This window comes from Cnephaeus nilssonii (genome assembly GCF_951640355.1).
Source record: "Cnephaeus nilssonii genome assembly, chromosome: 14".
In the NCBI taxonomy this organism is placed as follows: domain Eukaryota; kingdom Metazoa; phylum Chordata; class Mammalia; order Chiroptera; family Vespertilionidae; genus Cnephaeus; species Cnephaeus nilssonii.
In genome coordinates, this window is record NC_137085.1 from 59,775,290 (window position 1) to 59,792,525 (window position 17,236).

Sequence of the window (17,236 nt, forward strand, 5' to 3'; positions counted from 1 at the left end):
TGATATCCAATTAAGGATTTGTTTTCCAAAGAGCGTCACTGTTGTCATCAATTTGCTTTAAAATAAGTAAATGTTATATATTTGAACTAATGAACAATATCACTTGCTCATTTCACTCACCAACAGCATCCATTGGCCTCCATGGCTGAGCATTGGTTCATCTAGGCAGTGGTTCTCAACCTTTCTAATGCCGTGACCCTTTAATACAGTTCCTCATGTTGTGGTGACCCCCAACCATAAAATTATTTTCATTGCTACTTCATAACTGTAATTTTGCTACTGTTATGAATCATAATGTAAATATCTGTGTTTTCCGATGGTCTTAGGCTCTACAGCAGCGGTTCTCACAGAACGAAATAATTTTATGGTTGGGGGTCACCACAACATGAGGAACTGTATTAAAGGGTCGCGGCATTAGAAAGGTTGAGAACCACTGAATTCTAGTGGTTCTTGGGGCTAAAAAGATCATTGACGTCTAGCCTATTCTTTTCAAAATAACTTTTATGTTTTTAGGGCTCTTTTTCTGATTCTTAATGTTAACTTAGAAATGTTAATGAGTTTAAAAGCTATGATGAAAAAAATGAAACTCACTAATAATCTCTAGTGCTCTCAGATAACTCCTGTTAATGCTTTTGCTTTATTTTTTTATCTTGTCTATAGCTCATAACACAGATGAAATCATACTGTATACAATAGACACTTGGATATCAGTGACTTAGTGTTCTTGGTGTCTACTATTCTAAAGCAAGCTTGAATGTCCATGACTTGTAGTGACTTGACATTTGGCTGAGACAGCAATTTGCGTCCCTTACACTATAAGACTAATAAGTGCGCTACCTGGCGGCCAGTAGTTCCATCCCGAGAGAGCTTTGTTGCTCTTTGCTGGTGTCATTTATGCCGTCATTTTTATGAAGTGATAAAATACTTCGTGTCCTAGCCAAAAGTGTCCTCAAGAGGGAAACCAAAACTTAATAGTTATAATGGGAGGAAAGATGTATTGGCTTTTGGCTAAAATTAAGAATGTTTTTCACAGGTGACTTGGAGCTATGACATCACTAATCCCGTCATATGCTCTATATACACAGGGCAGTATATGTTCTGGTGGCAGTGCCGACTTGGACACTCCCAGAAGTCCAGAGGCAAGCTCCTCCTGGATGTCAGGGACCTACTGCATGCTTAACTTGTTTTCTGCTTCATTCATTTAACACTACAGGAGGAACCCTTTCTCACGTAGCTGAGACACTTGTAATCTAATCAATTGTAAAATTCTCTCTTGCTTGCCGTGCTACAGCCATAACTCTGTCTTACCCTGGGAGATTTTCTTTCCACGCAGTGCCTGCTGGTTTGTGCATTGGTTTGTGTCATCTTTGCCTCTTGGGTGAAGGGTAAAGGCCATCATGTGACCAAAAAGTCTCAAAATGTATGCCTGTGCTTCACCAATGACTAAAGAGGCATAGTTTTAGGTCATCTAACGAGCACCTTGTATTTTCAGAGTGGCTTTAAATGTAAAATTGGCTACATTTGGCCTTACATGTCTCCTTCTATGAGATTAGTAAGTCTGTTAAGGCTTCCTGAGAGTAATTGTGCAAGACATTGTTCGTGAGAAGATCACAGAACCACCTTTTCAGATTTGGTTTGAAGGAGCTTACATTGGCAAGGCTTGGACTAATGAAAAGAGCTCTCCTTCATCACACTATCATGGTCACAGTCGTTAACAAACAGATGTGTTTGTAGCTGGAACGGCCTCCAGGTTCCCCTGCCCTCAGGGAACTCAGAGCAAAGGTCCTAAACAAATGTCCAAATTTGTATGGCCCACGCAGCAGTCGTTTGGGAATTCCAGCGGACTATTATTGCCCAGCTCCATTAATATGACAGAAAGTTGTATAAGTCATCCTGGCCAGGCACCAAATTGTGAACAGAATCTCAGAACTGAATCCTAACACGACTGTAAAGAAATAATCTACAGCGTGAGAGGCAGGATGTGTAGTGGGCACTTAAAAACCTGGTCACGCTACCTTGGTGACGAGTCTAATGGCCATGCAGCCTGGTCGGTCAGAGGGGAGCTTTGGAGCACAGCAGCCTGGCCGGGATCCTGGCTCAACCACTTACTGGTTGAGTAGCCTTTGGCAAATTACTTCTTCACAGGAAGCCTCCGTTTTTTTTTATCCTGTGAAGTGAGGATAATAACAGTACTTACCTCATAGAGTTGTCATGAGGAATAAATGGCATAATACATTTAAAGAGCTTAGCAGAGTGCCTGACATATGATAAGTACTCAGTACATGTTAGTGACTGCAGCTATTACCACTAAGATCATGACTGTGATAATGTTAACGTGACATCAGAGAAACTCTTAAACTCTAGTAATCAGTTTTCTCCTCCATGAAGGGAAAAGATAAAACTCTAGAATTATCTACGGGTCTGAAAAGGTAGTTCTTTATTTCTTATCTTTACAATAAGAGACACAAATCCCTAGGAAATATCTTCATGAAAGTAAATCACATTTGTCAGATTTTTAAAATATAATGACCATAAGAAATTAAGATCATTAGCATCTCCTGATCCCAGCATGCAGTTGTCTAATACCCTTCTCCCCCCCTCCCCGCCCCAAGTAGCTTGGAGACACTGTCATTTAATTCACATAGGATCTATGCCAGGTACGTCTCCAAAAAAGGAGAATGCAATGTAAGAACTAGAAAATGTTTTCAATTAAAGTGTAATACAATGTTTTCCTAATCACAGCAGCCTTTTTGTTTTATTACAATAGGTAAGTGATTTAGAAAAGTAATAACTTCCTTCTTTTGATCAGCCTCATTTAAATATACTGCTTTGAGAAGCTAGTGAGCCAACAATTAGAAAGATCAACACAAAACCTCATTTCCACTTTCATGCGTTATTTATAATGTGGTAAACAAAGCAGAGTTCTGGTGCTTTGTATAGTGCATGGTCATATCTTTCCCAAGTTTATAGACGTCTCGTACAGTATCCGATGTATAACTCAGTTATTGAGGTAATTCAGTTCTTCTACCAAGCCTCTCATCATTAGTATTAATAATCACTTGCTATTTCACATTTAAACTTTTACATTAATTAACTGCAGTTCTTTTAATGAACTTGTGAATTAATAGAAAAAGTATTTATCATCATCCTCATTTCTAACCTTAATCTATCAGTTTGATTTTACTAGCTAAGTAACTTCTTTTTTTTTTCTTCTTCTTTTTACTAAGTAACTTCTTTACTCGACTTGTCTAGGCCTGTGCTTTGCCTTTATAAAATGAGTCAGAGAGTAGCTATGAGAATTAAATGAGATAATGCATGTAAAGCTTTAGCAAGATGCCAAGCACTCAACAAAAGCCAGCTATTACTCTTACATTAGAGCCAAGCCTGTAAAATGGCTTTTCCAATGTTGCTTCTATTTGAAGCTTATAAAGGGCTTTTGCATCCATTATCTCAGTTTAGTCTTATATTCCCTAGGAAGTTAGCAGGACAGAGATCATCATGCATATTTACAGGTGAAAATACTGAAGCCCAAAGAGGTGAAGTGACCTGCCCCAGGTTCTGGTGGACAAAAGGGACCTGGGTCATTGATCCTAGTGCCTCCAATTCAGGAATATCTCTGATGCTACATGCACTCAGGGAACTGATCCCTGGTGCAGCATTTGTGCCATCACTGCAGCACGCACCCTTGTTTGTCATGATGGCTTCAGCAGCCTGTGAGATCTGGTTTAAACCCGACATAGACCCCCACGGCCCGCACAGAACCATATCAATGCAAAGCTGGTGCCCTGAGTCTTTGAACTGACCACACACCCAGGTTAAGCAAGCCCCTTTCATATAAGTATAAATACAGTTGTTTACTCCAACCAAGCAATGACCAAATCCCAAGGGCACATTTGTCCCAGTTATTTGAAAGCAGTTCAGAAATTGCATTCATTAGTATCAGGAATGTTTGACTACAGAAACACAGGTGTGAGGACATTTTAATATTTGGGGCCAAATGATCAAAAACTCTCCAGTAGTTGGTTTCATAGCAAAAAAAATAAATATGTGCCTTAAAAATGTTTTCATATCCTAGACAATGACACAGGATCGTTTTGGTCTGGTTCCAAAAGATAAATGAATGTTGCCCAGTAGGAACTATGGTTGTTGTTGTTTAAAAAAAAAAAAAAGTGTGACTTATTTACAGAATATTTTCTCATTTGCTGGATCCCAACTTGGCTCTTTAAATAACAGGGAAACTTACTATGTTTCATCAAGTCACCAAATGTTAGAGGAGGAGAGATTTTTAGATGGTTTTCAATCAGTGGCCCACAGAGCTCCAAGTTCCGCCCTCAGCAATCGCTAGGAAAGCGTCACGTAAGATAGAGCTCCAGGAGATTGGGTTCCAGGCACCCATTCTTACTTCATCTTAAAACTCCTGCTTTCATCGGATACTTGGATTTTGCAGAAGACCAAAGCAAACGTCCTGACGCACTCCAGGTCACACAGCAAGAGAGTGGCAGAGAGGAGAACTGACCTTCCCTCTCGCAGGTCCTCGGGAGGTCCTTTGCTCATTATGCCATGATCCTCTGTGCTCTGCCCCTCATGAAAAAGGAATTGCTTGTGTCTCTTCCAGCTTTTTCTTACTTATCTCTTGCCCCTTTCTGACTGTTGCTTCGGAAGCGACTGGTTCCTATTGCCCCAGAGTTGTCAAGAGAAGATGAACGGCTCTCTCTGTACCTGAACTCTTTCCACCACCCACGGTTTCATTCACTTTTTTATTGCATATGTAACCTGTGCCAAGTTCTGTCCTTGGTACCACAGCAAAGGCAAAGAACAATCAACTTGAGTCTGAGCCCCAAGACTGCCCTGGCGGCACTGAGTTGTACACCTACAAAACAGCACGGTATCTGAAAGACACATGAGACAGAAAGGGAAGAGACAATTTTTTAAAAGCCGCCATGGCTATTTCTGGGAGGTGTCCAATGGAAGAGATGCAGAGTGAAGCCGAGCAGGGTAGAAGCACAGCTGCCATTAATCTGCCTTTCTCGGCCTCAGATCACCCAGTCACCTCTGCCTGCCAGAGCAGCCTCCCTAAACTGCCCAACCCCCTCCCCTCACACAGATGGCAGAGCTAGCAAAAAGCCAGGAGGGGGACTAGGATGTGCACAGTGAGTGGCAGTTGGGGGGTTTCTTGAACCGTGTTTCTGTGTTGGTTTGCTTCAATTCTGGTTGGTAGCAGTACAGCTTGCTTTGCACTTGCACTCTAATAGCATGATTTTATTGAACGAATATTTACTCATTGCCTCTGTCCAGAGCAATGTGTTATGAGATATGGTAAAGAATCAGTATGGATTCTGTCCCTTGATGTTTTAAAGAACACTTATGCATGCTTAAGCTTTAGTACACAGTTCAAAGTGATGAGAGGAGTTGGTGCTATGGGTATTTGGAAAGGGACGAGAGAATTTCTGGCTAGGCATTGAAAGGGAAAATAAGGACAGGCTTTCGAAGAGGTAGCACTTGACTAAGAAATTTCCCTGGGCATTATGGAGCCACTGAAGACTTTGGCGTTGGGCAGTGAGGTATCGGTTGCTGTGACAGCAGAGAGCGGGCTGGATGGGAGGCAGCAGTGCCTGCAGGCAGAGAGACCTGTTAGGACGCCGCTGCAAAAGGGCCCAGACACTGCAGCGAGAAGGGAACCCAGGACAGAGAAAACGCAGAGATATCCCACAGTATCTGGCTGGGGTGGATGGGAGGCTGGCAGTGCTCTGACCGCAGGAGAAGCATCAGTTTGCAGGGCAGATGATGAGTGGGCCGGAGGCTCTGAGCGTGACAAACCTAGAGAACATCCAGCTGCCAGGAAGTGAGAACGGAGGCCCTGCAGCCCGGAGGAGAGGCCAGGGGTCCTGAGAGAGCCACCGAAAGGGACAGTGGAAACCTGGAAAGGGACTCCTTATAAAAAGAACCCCACAAGTCAGGCATCCATAGAGTTAGTTATAGTGGGATTTTTTTCGTGGAGAGATTTATCACTGTATGTAAATTCCAGCTGAGGAGTGTGAACCTGCATATGGCTTGATTTTTCAAGTCCAGGAAAGTGTCTAAAGTCACTTCTTCCATGATTTCAGGACAAAAACTCAATAATCTTTAAACAACAGCTGGGATTTGAGGTGATGAACTCATTTATATTTTATATTACATTTTCCAAGGGTCTCTGTCTTATAGTTTCTCAGACTTGAGTTTTGTTTTTACTTGAATGTTCTAATTCCTCTGACTGTACATTTAAAAAAAAGTTGGAAAACAGAGAAACATTAAGAAAAAAAAAAGAAAGAAAGAAACACCAATAACTTAAGCACCAGAAACAAATAACTGTTTTTGGTATTTTTCTAATATATCTGTGTATACATATGTGTGATATATATGCACACACATATATACTCACTACTCACATACCCATACACTTCATGAAAATGATTGTATAGATGATATATGAACTCATGATTTTTTTTAGTATTATGGATCCCATTGTACATTCTATTTTGCATTGCATTATTTTTAAATTGACATTACATTTGAACATTTTCCATGTCTTTAAACATGGTTCCAAAGGCTCCAGGTTTATTGACTGCTTAATATTTCATGACGTGAGCCTGTCAGACTCTGAAGCACCCTCCTGTCATTGGAGAGTTCTGCAAGGTGTGTACTCTGACAGGATCTGGTGTGATGACTTTCTTCACATGAGTCTAGAATGACCACTTACTCCTCCTCATCATCTTCTCTTCTTCCCATCACAATCCCTGATGTTGGGGTTTTAAGAGGGAGTCAACTCACTCCCCAGTAGAAGAGGTACTTGAGGGGTCAGAAGAGTTGAGGCAATGGAGAAGGAACAGGTTTACCTCAAACCAACTGTTTCTTATGTCTTCTCTACGTGATTCTTTTTTAAATTATTTTTTCTCCATCACCACACCCAACACATTCATACACATGTAAGAGTACATATATGTGTATACACATACTATAAATCAAGACCTAAACATGGGAAGTCTTTCTTAACATCCCTAAATGAGATCCTTTTTCATCATTCTTCAATATATACACTTTGCCTAAGATAAAAGTCCAGTGTCTCAAAGGCGAGCAATGGAAAGTTAAGTTTTGGCAACAGAGCCTGCCCCTCGGTGACAGTGTGCTGAAAGGCCAAGGCCATGGCATGAACCCCAAGAGAGAGCAGAGCCCCTGCACAGGCATATGCATGAACAGGACTGGACAGAGCACCATTGTTTTGATATCCTTCTGTTTTCACAGGTGCCATAGAGTCATTTTATGAGTCTTCACTATGACCCATGCCATAGAAAGACAAATATAGCTATAGTTTTGCTGAATCCAGGTTTAAAGCTTCTTGTTTAAACAAAAACGTAATTTCTAAATCAGTTGAAAGCAAAGCCTAACCTCTCAAATTCTATACATTCCCCCCTTTTATTCCCTCTTTTTCATTTCTAGCCTGTCTCCTGCAACATTACTGCCTCCGTTTTAAATATCATCAGCTGATAAATCAGTTGGCAAAGACCTGCAACAGCTCATTCTAATACTGAAGATGACAAATTATAGCTATAAATTTTTTCAGGAGAGAAGGCAATGATATGCATTTCTGCAATTAGAAATTGATGTGGGCATACTAGGGTTAGCTAAAATATTACTGCAAAGTCAATTTAATTTATTTCCTAATTAACTACTATTAGATTATGTTCCAAGTTATTAGAAGAACTTTGGAAGGGTGCATTTCATTAAAATACAGTTCTTTTAGAAAGAAAATTTCTAAATTATTGGACATAAGATTTATTGTAAAGATATCACACTCTTCTAACAGCAGACAGGATTAGCATTTCATATCCAATTTCTTGTCTATTAGAAGGCAGAAAACAATAGGAAATTTCTCTAACTTAGAAAAACAGGGAGAAGAGCTTAATTTTGATATTTGTTCCATTCTTGTGTTACATCTGTGAGATTTTGCGCTCCCTCAAAAGGCAACATTCAGTTTCATGAACACTGTTACTTAAGGGTAATACATATACATACACCATGAAAATTGAGTCATACAAATGAGTTTTTAAAAAAACTTCATTCATGCAAAGAAACAGAAATTTAGTAATGTAAGATAAATGAGTAAATTAGTATCCCAATTGTTGTCCCTCCTGGGAATAGAAATCTATCTTCATAGCTTTGTTTCTCATTTTCTTTCAAATTTAAATTCTTTCATACATCCCCTTACTTTTCAGTAATTTCTTTAAGAATTACCTCTGTATCACTTCCTCTTTGTTCCTTATAATCTACATTTCCTCATGATTGCCATTTAGTGATTTTTTTATCTTTCTGATCCATAGTATAACCAGTTCACTTTTTCTACCCAGAAGCTTTGCAAGCCATATATTAAAAAAAACAAAAATACTACATCATTCCATTTGAATATTTTCCATGTCTTTAAACAAAACCCTCAATTTATTTATTTAATATAAATGTAAACATGTATATTAAATATAGAAATAAATATTTATATTAAATATAGATATAAGCATTTACATTGAATACAGATATATAAATATATACTCATCCATCCAGGAATACATATAGAATACATGAGTTCCTTCAGGATTAAAAAGAGGGACTTCCTGTCATTTGTCACTTGCAAAATAAGTGCCTGCTGCTCATATCCAATCAAGCTCTGCCCCAGGGTGACCTGTGTATTGAGCTCTGACTCTTACTCTTGATGGAGGGTCTGTTATACTAGCTCTTTCATCTAAGATCCATGAGTCATATAACTTCCAAAAGCCAGGGGACTCAGGAATAAGAAAGTCTTGCCAATTGGAGACTTGAGTTGAATTCATTGAGGTAGATTAGTTTCGTTTCTTGGAGTCCTGAAGGCCTTTGGGGCCTTCCACACAGCCTATCATATCATTCCTTATAAATCCATTAGCCATACAGACTATCATGTCATTTCTCAAGGCTTCTTTAGTCTCTATCTCTAAACCGCACAGGGTTCCCGGGGCCCTAGGTATGCTAACAACAGTCATCACAATCGCAACCACCACTATAATAGCAGTTAATACTACATCACACAAAAGATCTTTCGTACTTATTATCTCATTTTAACTGTCCTGCCTTATTTTGGTAGGGACCTTGCTTTTGTTGCTAGTTGCCTACTATATTCACTACTTCTCCTCCCCTTTATAAAGTAACCAAGTGGCTACTTTCCAGACATTACTAAAATCCTAGATCTGCCAAGAGAAGAAACCTATTTGCTGGGTTATATAGCACTTTATATAACATTGTCAATTCCCAGGTACATACTCTTCCATATTGCTTTCTCTTTCATCATAAGTGATACAGTTACTGAAATTGCTTGGTGAGCATCTGGAAGTAACATTAATAATGATAATAATAATGACCTCATAGGATGTATAATTTGGGGGATTAAAGAACATTTACAAGCTTATTGTGTCATAGTTAATGATGAGGTGCCAAGTTTTCTTGCCACCACCCTTTCCCATGGTATTTCCTGCTTGGATCAGAGAACTAATTATAGTCAACGGTGCCCTTTCAAAGAACTTGCCCCATTCTAAACCATATGGTAGCATAACGATATTGAACTGTTTTTGTGTTGTTTTCAAGAAAATTTATTAATGTTGTTTTGCATTTGTCTAAAAATGTGTATAATGTAATTATTTAGTGTTTATTTTATTGTGTGTACCTTCTACTCAGAGGGTTGGCATTATTGTTCCTAACAGTGGCGGATACAAGCAGATCATGCCTTATGACCTCTACCATCCCCTTCCTCGGTACGTAAATCAATCATCCTGCTGCTAGAACTAGTCAATCCATCTTCTGCTTCTTTCGTATGTGCATAGAGATTTTGTGTTTTTTCTGTCAAAATAAAATGGTAGGTAGTATGTTTTGCAAGCCATCCTGAGCTCTGCTTTTGAGTAATACTGGCCTGCTCAGACTGAAGCCTGTCATTCAAAAACCATTTTAAGATAGGCTCATGTTACATTAGAGTGGACACAGTAATTCACTCTGATTAGGTTCAGTGGATGGGTTTATGTTATATCTTTCTTTCACTCCCTTTGTCCTTTTCTGTATTTCCTCTGCAATTGGGCCCTAGTCACTAAAGCCCTGTTGCTAACTGCTAAACAAACATTGCCTGAAGTATTACACAATACCATCCATGTGAAACTCCAGATGTGGTACTTCTCTGAACAGGGGCTTTAGATATCCTCCTTTTGATTCAAAGGTACTATAATTAAGTTAAAGAAAAAGGCAGGTGTTTTTTTTTTTTTAAAAAAATATTCTTATTGTTCAGAAAATTTGAGGGGACTTTGTTTTTCAAAACATTTTAAAATTCCATGTTCTACGTTGCTTTTTTGAAGCTACAGTAGCTCTGTAAAACTAGAAAAAATAATGAAAGTTTTTTTTTAAAAAAGAACTTGTTCTCTTTATTAATATATTTATAAGAAAACAGGAGAAGCTGAAAAATATGCTAGCTACTGAGTGTATTATCAGCCACACTGGAAACAGCTCCCAGACAGCAAGAATTAGCATTGGGTTTGAAATAACCACCGTGCGAGGAGAGACCTTCGCTCCATTCTCGGGGCTCATTAGGACTTCAGGGAGTCAGCCGCTTTTTAGAACCCAGGGCTTAAAACAGATTGCAAGCATAGTAGTTGAAAATAATCCACAATAGTTTGCTCAGTCTCAAACTAAATAAAGCCTGAAATATAATTTTATTGTGAACTATAAAATAAAGCAAAGTTTGCTTGCAAATCTCCAAATACTTAATGAATTAGAATCCCAATAAAGGCATTTAGGGGCATCTAGTCCAGCTCCCCAATGATGCTTCATTCTCCCATTCCTTCCCCAAAATCACACCAATCATATATAGAGACATATGTTTACACAAATATGCATGTATGTGTATCTAATGCATATGTATTCACACATGTATATACACACCAGTTGTGAAGCTACCTCAACAATACACCAGTGCAAGTTGTCATCCAGTCTCTACTTCAATACTTCCAGTGATTGACAGGGAACTCACTTTTCACCATTTAATGGTAGCAGTAGAGAGGGGCCTTTATATTATATATAATTGTTTGTTTGCTTTTAAGTTCTTCCACTTAGTAGTCAGCTCTCTCCCACGTTCCTATGACTATATTGATAAAGATGATAAATGACTTTAGAATGCTACTGATGTATCATTTTGCTTGTTTGATCCAGAACCAAACTTATACAGTAAACTCTTCTTGAAAAAAAATAATAGAATGAAAGTATAAAAATATTAATTTAGCTGAGCCAAAACTTCATTTGATTCCAATTTCTGTATCTGTAAAGCAAGACACATGTATGTGCTTATGTGAAGGCTGTGTATTTCACGATAAAAGCAAAGTTGGGTGTCAGAGTAAGTGAGCAACATCAAGTTTATGTTTTCCCTGTAATGGCACTCCTAAATTTCTTGAATATCTATGATCTCTTTTGTTTATATTTTTTTCTGGTATGCCTAATACCTGTCTTAGGTTAAACTTGATTTCTTCTGTATTTGGCTTTCCTCCAAATGCCTGAAGCCAGCAGTCTCAGTAACAGCTTAAGATGAGCCTCCCTGATGTCCATTTGCACCTGTCCTGTGCACACGTTGGCCTGTCCGTGCATCACAGGGGGAAAAGACAATTAGCAAATGGACTCTAGTTCTTATTTCTTGCACTTCTGTTACTGAAGTAATTCTAAAGCTAGATATTCTGCTTTATTTATAAAATCTTAGTAAACGGACGTAACAATATGTTTTCATTTCATAAGAAGAATTGAGGCTTAGAAAAGTTTCTCAGATGGAAGCAGAAGGCCTCACTTATTGGAATTATTTAAATGGGCTTAAGACCACACTGTAAACACAAAACACAATTAACGAATTTTTATTTTTTTGTTTTTGCTTTCAGTCTTTACTATAACACGTATCTGAACAGAATATAAGAATGTAACCTGGTAAATTATCCTTCATTCATAATTACTATGTGCAACTTGTTCACGTCATTCTTAATTTTGAGAATTTCTTAAACTAAACACACTGTTTAAAAATTAAAAGCCAAAGGAGTTAAAATATATGATATATGAAAATTAATTTCTTATTTTTCCAGGAAAAGATTCTTGGACATGCTTTTCTTTTTCTTTTTTAAATATATTTTTATTTATTTCAGACAGGAAGGGAGAGGGAGAAAGAGACAGAAACATCAGTGATGAGAGAGAATCATTGATCGATTGTCTCCTGAATGCCTCCTACTGGGGATCAAGCCCACAATCCGGGCATGTGCTCTGATCAGGAATCAAACCATGACCTCCCGATTCATAGATTAAAGCTCAACCACTGAGCCACACAGGCCAGGCTTTTTTTTTTTTTTAATCCAAGCACTTATCTGGTCCCTGTATAAAGATACCTCTCTCACCTATTGTTATACATTCTTAAAAGCACCCAGACATGCTTTGCTTTGAAATTCCTCCTAATACTATTGTTATGCAAGGATTCATTTGATAATTTTTCCCATATAGAACTATAGTTGCATGCTGTAACCATACTGTAAATTCTTAGAATAATATTAGCATCATTTGTCTTTCTGTGACCACTGACATGGAAAAGGATACTTATGACTGTTCATGAAATTACACTCTGGATCAGGCCCCAGGGTTGAGACAGAAATTAATCACTCTCTCTTTAGAAGGGTCAAGTTTAGGAATGTTAAAGTACCAATTAAAACATGTGCTCCTTTTATGGCATCTTAATGTTCTAAGAGATTAAAGTACATTCAATAACATATTCCCACTTCACTGTCAGGTCAAATCCAAGGCGAGCATGTACTTATATATGCAACCCAGTTTCAGTCTGAATCGGACCTGTTTCCCACCTCCTGAGGGAAGCTCTCCAGAGAGCTGTGGAGACAAATGAGGATTGGTCTTACCTTTCTGCAAGAGAAACACTCCACAGCGCTGCTTCATTCTCTTGAAAGGGATCAGAAAGTTTCCTTAAGGGCTAGACAGAGGGCCTCAGTTTCCCCATAATAACATTTTCTTTTGAGTCTCCTGGGGAAACGTGCATAGGAAAATATTGTATTTGGCAACAAGTTTAGGCTGTTGGCAGTGGAGATAATAATAGTTGTTGCCTAGACTTGAGCAGTACAAAGAAAATGTGGAGGGAAATTCTCTAACTGTTAAACACACATTATACAGTGTCGTGCACAAGAGAAGTCAGGATCCTGATGCACATGAAATCCTACTTAGAGAATAATTTTTGTCTCTATAGTATACCTGTGCAATATTTTGTATTTTTTAAAGAAGTTTTTATTTATTTTTAGAGAGAGGAAGGGAGAGGGAGAGAGAGAGACGGGGTGTGAGAGCAAAACATTGAACGGCTGCCTCCAGATTGACCCTTCGGTGCACAGGACATCACTTCAACCAACTGAGCCACACTGGCCAGGCCACTTGTGCAGTATTTTTAAATTTAACTAGTCAAGTAGATTAACTTGTTGATACTTTGTGTTGCTCTCATTAAAATGATATCTCTCCTAATACTAAGAGAAATCTGAAAGTGCCTCAGCAGTCCTCATCAACAAGCAGAATATATGCAAGAAAGACAAGCTCAGTTCCAATGTTTCTATTTTTTTAAATTCTATACTCTCTATGTCTACAGGAGGAGAGAAAAGGATCAGGCAGATGCCTCTCTGCATCTGCTCCCAAATGCTTCAGAGCTATGTGGAGATCTGAAGAATCAATGGGATTCTCTTAAATGTTATGGATAATATTGTTATTTTCTCCATTACTGAACTGCATTTCTAGATTCCAATGCCATTAACCTTCCAACCAAAACCAAACTTCTTCACAATTCCAGGAGTTCTTTATTGGGGGAACGCTAACTGCTAGTATCCCTTAATGGAGCAAGTAGGTAATATCTGTACTAGTACGTTTGCTCCTTAGCGTAACGATGGCACAGTTTGGACTTCAGAATTGTGCTGAATCCATGTACAGGGTAGTCCCAAAGCTGATGATTGTAGAAACAAGGGGGAAAAGTGTTCAGTTTACCTTGATCTTTCATGATCTTCTTGTGTAAAAGAATCTGGAAGCTAAGTAATAAAGTATTGCATTGAAAATAAAAAGTATCAGCCCAGGTGCAAACTATATATTTTTAATTGATTACCCAATTTTAATCTTGACATAAATATTCAATGATTTAATAATACTGGTATATATTTATATATTTATAAAACGTAATATACACATGTAAAACATGTATATTAAAACTAGAGGAAGAAAGACTGAACAGCCCTCTTTTCTTTAAAAATATTTTTTTTATTGATTTCAGAGAGGGAGAGAGAGAGAAACATCAATGATTAGAGAGAATCATTGATCAGCTGCCTCCTGCATGCCTCCTACTGAGGATTGTGTTGCTCTCATTAAAATGATATCTCTCTTAATTCCAAGAGAAATCTTAAAGTTCCTCAGCCCTGAACAGGAAGCGAACCATGACCTCCTGGTTCATAAGGTTGACGCTCAACCACTGGGCCACACCGGCCGGGTGAACAGCCCTCTTTTGAGTAAGTTACAGACAACACAGATATCTCTGTGGACAGCTCTCAAAACAGTAATGTCTTACATCTGTGTAGTGCTTCAAGGTTTACAGAGCACTTTTGCCAACATTGACTCCTTTTCTCTTACTCGTCAGATTTCAGGCAACAGATGGCTTTTAGCTCTCTGGACCATAGCTCCTCAGAACCCGATGGCCCCAATAGGCACTGGGAATGGGGTTGGTTCAGAAAGGTCACTAAGGAGGGTTGGCAATGTGCATGTCTGCCCTGATAACTCCCCTTGCTTCTGTAGGTGGGAGGCCACCCCGTGGACCGCGTGCTCCTCCTCGTGTGGGGGGGGCATCCAGAGCCGGGCAGTTTCCTGTGTGGAGGAGGACATCCAGGGGCATGTCACCTCAGTGGAAGAGTGGAAATGCATGTACACCCCTAAGATGCCCATCGTGCAGCCCTGCAACATTTTTGACTGCCCTAAATGGCTGGCACAGGAGTGGTCTCCGGTAACTGTGCCTTCTTTCTTTGTTCATTAAGAGAATAAGTCCACTCTTCCCTCTCATCACCATGCCCCCACCGGCTACCCTGTGCAGCTCCCTACTTCTCCTCTTGAGGTGTCTAGAAATCTACTAATTTTCTCCTGGGGTAGGCATGCCCCAAAGCCAGCATCACCAAAGAATGAGTAAATCTATACCCATATCTTTCTTCAAGTTTCTTCAAGAAGCCTCTACCACCTCCATGTTCCCTCAAGGACAAGGAGGCACATGTTTGTCAAGAGTAAGTGAGGCCAAATGACTATTCCTGAATCCGTGAAAGAGCTCAGTAGACCTAAAGTTTGGTTTCTTTTTTTTTTTATTTCTTATTCTTTCTCTATTATCCAAAAGGGGATTGAGTGGATTGAAATTAAAACTATGTGTATCATCCATTGAAAAAAAAAAAAGATGCAATAAAAATCACAAAATAACTGGAAGAGATAAAGTAGAATAACTAAAACAAATACATTCTAGATGTTAGGGAAGGTGCTGCACCAGCTTAAACAAAATTATTTGGATTTGGGGTTTCCTGGCTGCCAATGCAAAAAGGTCTGAAGTAGCAAGGGAGATAGAAAGATAGAGGGGTAAACCACTGTGCCCTCAGCCACAGAGATGGCAAAAGACTTTTCATTTTAGCTAAGTGGCTTTGTGGCAGCAGATCCCAGCTGTGACATTTCTCTTTTTCTATACTTGCTCCCCGACGTATAGAACCACTGAGGTGTTGCCTACATCTGGCCATTGAATCCGTTCCTTTAAACACTTTTCTCCATGTCAGTATCATCAATTGGATCAGCCATGCTGCAATATAAATTAGCTATGATGACAGTTGAAAAACTTTCTGTGTCCATGTCGGAGCTAGCATTTCCCATATTTCGGACCTAACAATCATTAGCAAAGGGACTTACTAATATTAAAATGCATTGTTAGTCATCAAAATTGAGCACACTCTCTAGTTTCTTCTCTCCTTTTTGCTGCTTGGTTTTGGGACTTTGCACACAGTGAGTGTTGAAGGAATGCCGATTGAGTAATCCAAAACTAAGTGATTGCATTTTCAGCCAGCTGCACCCTAGGTAGCCCAATAGCATAAAGACCCCATGATGGGTAAGAAGTGGTATAAATTCATCAGGAGTCCTTATATACACAAGCAGCCCTATGAAAAGCCTCAGTGGGGAATGAAGAAGAGGAAACAAAGCTTTGCCTGTGAGTCTTCTCTCTCTTGCGTTCTCCTTTCAGTGCACGGTGACGTGTGGCCAGGGCCTCCGGTACCGCGTGGTTCTCTGCATCAACCCTCGAGGAATGCACACAGGAGGCTGTAGCTCCAAAACCAAGCCCCACATAAAAGAGGAATGCATCATACCCACCCCCTGCTATAAACCCAAAGGTAACTTGGCAGGTGCTCTGTGATCAAGCTTTTTAGTATGTGTACTCGGGTGCTCTCTTAAACTCCTTAGAATATTGTTAAGTATCCCACGTGTTCTTAGTAACCATGCTTTGTAACTTAGACTCTACTAAATGGACTTAACTTTTTAAAAAATTTTTCCAATAGTCTTGCTTGCAAATTATTATAAAGCACTACATATTTATATAATGCTCTCCTGAGTCATAAGGTTGTTTGAAGACTGTTTGCTGAGGAACATCAGATAGATCTGCATACAAGGAGATATTATAGAGATATTGTAGAAATATATGTGGTTTACTGTCCACATTGTTGGCTGTTAAAAACAATGCAGTGAATTCTAAGTGTCCATTTTGCTAAGCAGAAAATACATTGGGAAGCCTCAGACCTCAAACTGATGAAACAGAAAGCTGTTGCTTTTTATATTAAAAGTCAACACATTATTAATGTAGTGGATTCCAGAAACATAATTTGAAATGAAACATTGAAATAAATTAGAATTTAATAGATACTACAAATAATTTTAAAAAGTAGGCTTTAGAACAGTTCTACTTAGTGAGCAAGATTTATTACAATTATGCTGGGCTGCTCAGATTAGCATGAATATTAATCTTACTTCTCTGCTAATATTGGTAGAGTCAATGTCAATGAAGTAGAAAATTCCTAAGTCACAAACCATTCAGAAGTAAAGAACTTTTTATTACAAGCTTCCTCCTATTTTTAATATT

At 38.9% G+C, this 17,236-nt stretch overlaps 1 protein-coding gene across 4 annotated transcripts in view; it reads left to right on the top strand.

Moving 5' to 3' along the window:
* ADAMTSL1 (ADAMTS like 1) overlaps positions 1-17,236 on the top strand; it is an 879,784-nt gene that overhangs the window by 642,632 nt on the left and 219,916 nt on the right. For all 4 annotated transcript variants that reach the window (XM_079789992.1, XM_079789993.1, XM_079789994.1 and 1 more), the window contains 3 exons: positions 9,756-9,806; positions 14,881-15,085; positions 16,346-16,493. In XM_079789992.1, coding sequence (XP_079646118.1) covers positions 9,756-9,806; positions 14,881-15,085; positions 16,346-16,493 — 404 coding nt within the window. The remainder of the gene's footprint in view (positions 1-9,755; positions 9,807-14,880; positions 15,086-16,345; positions 16,494-17,236) is intronic.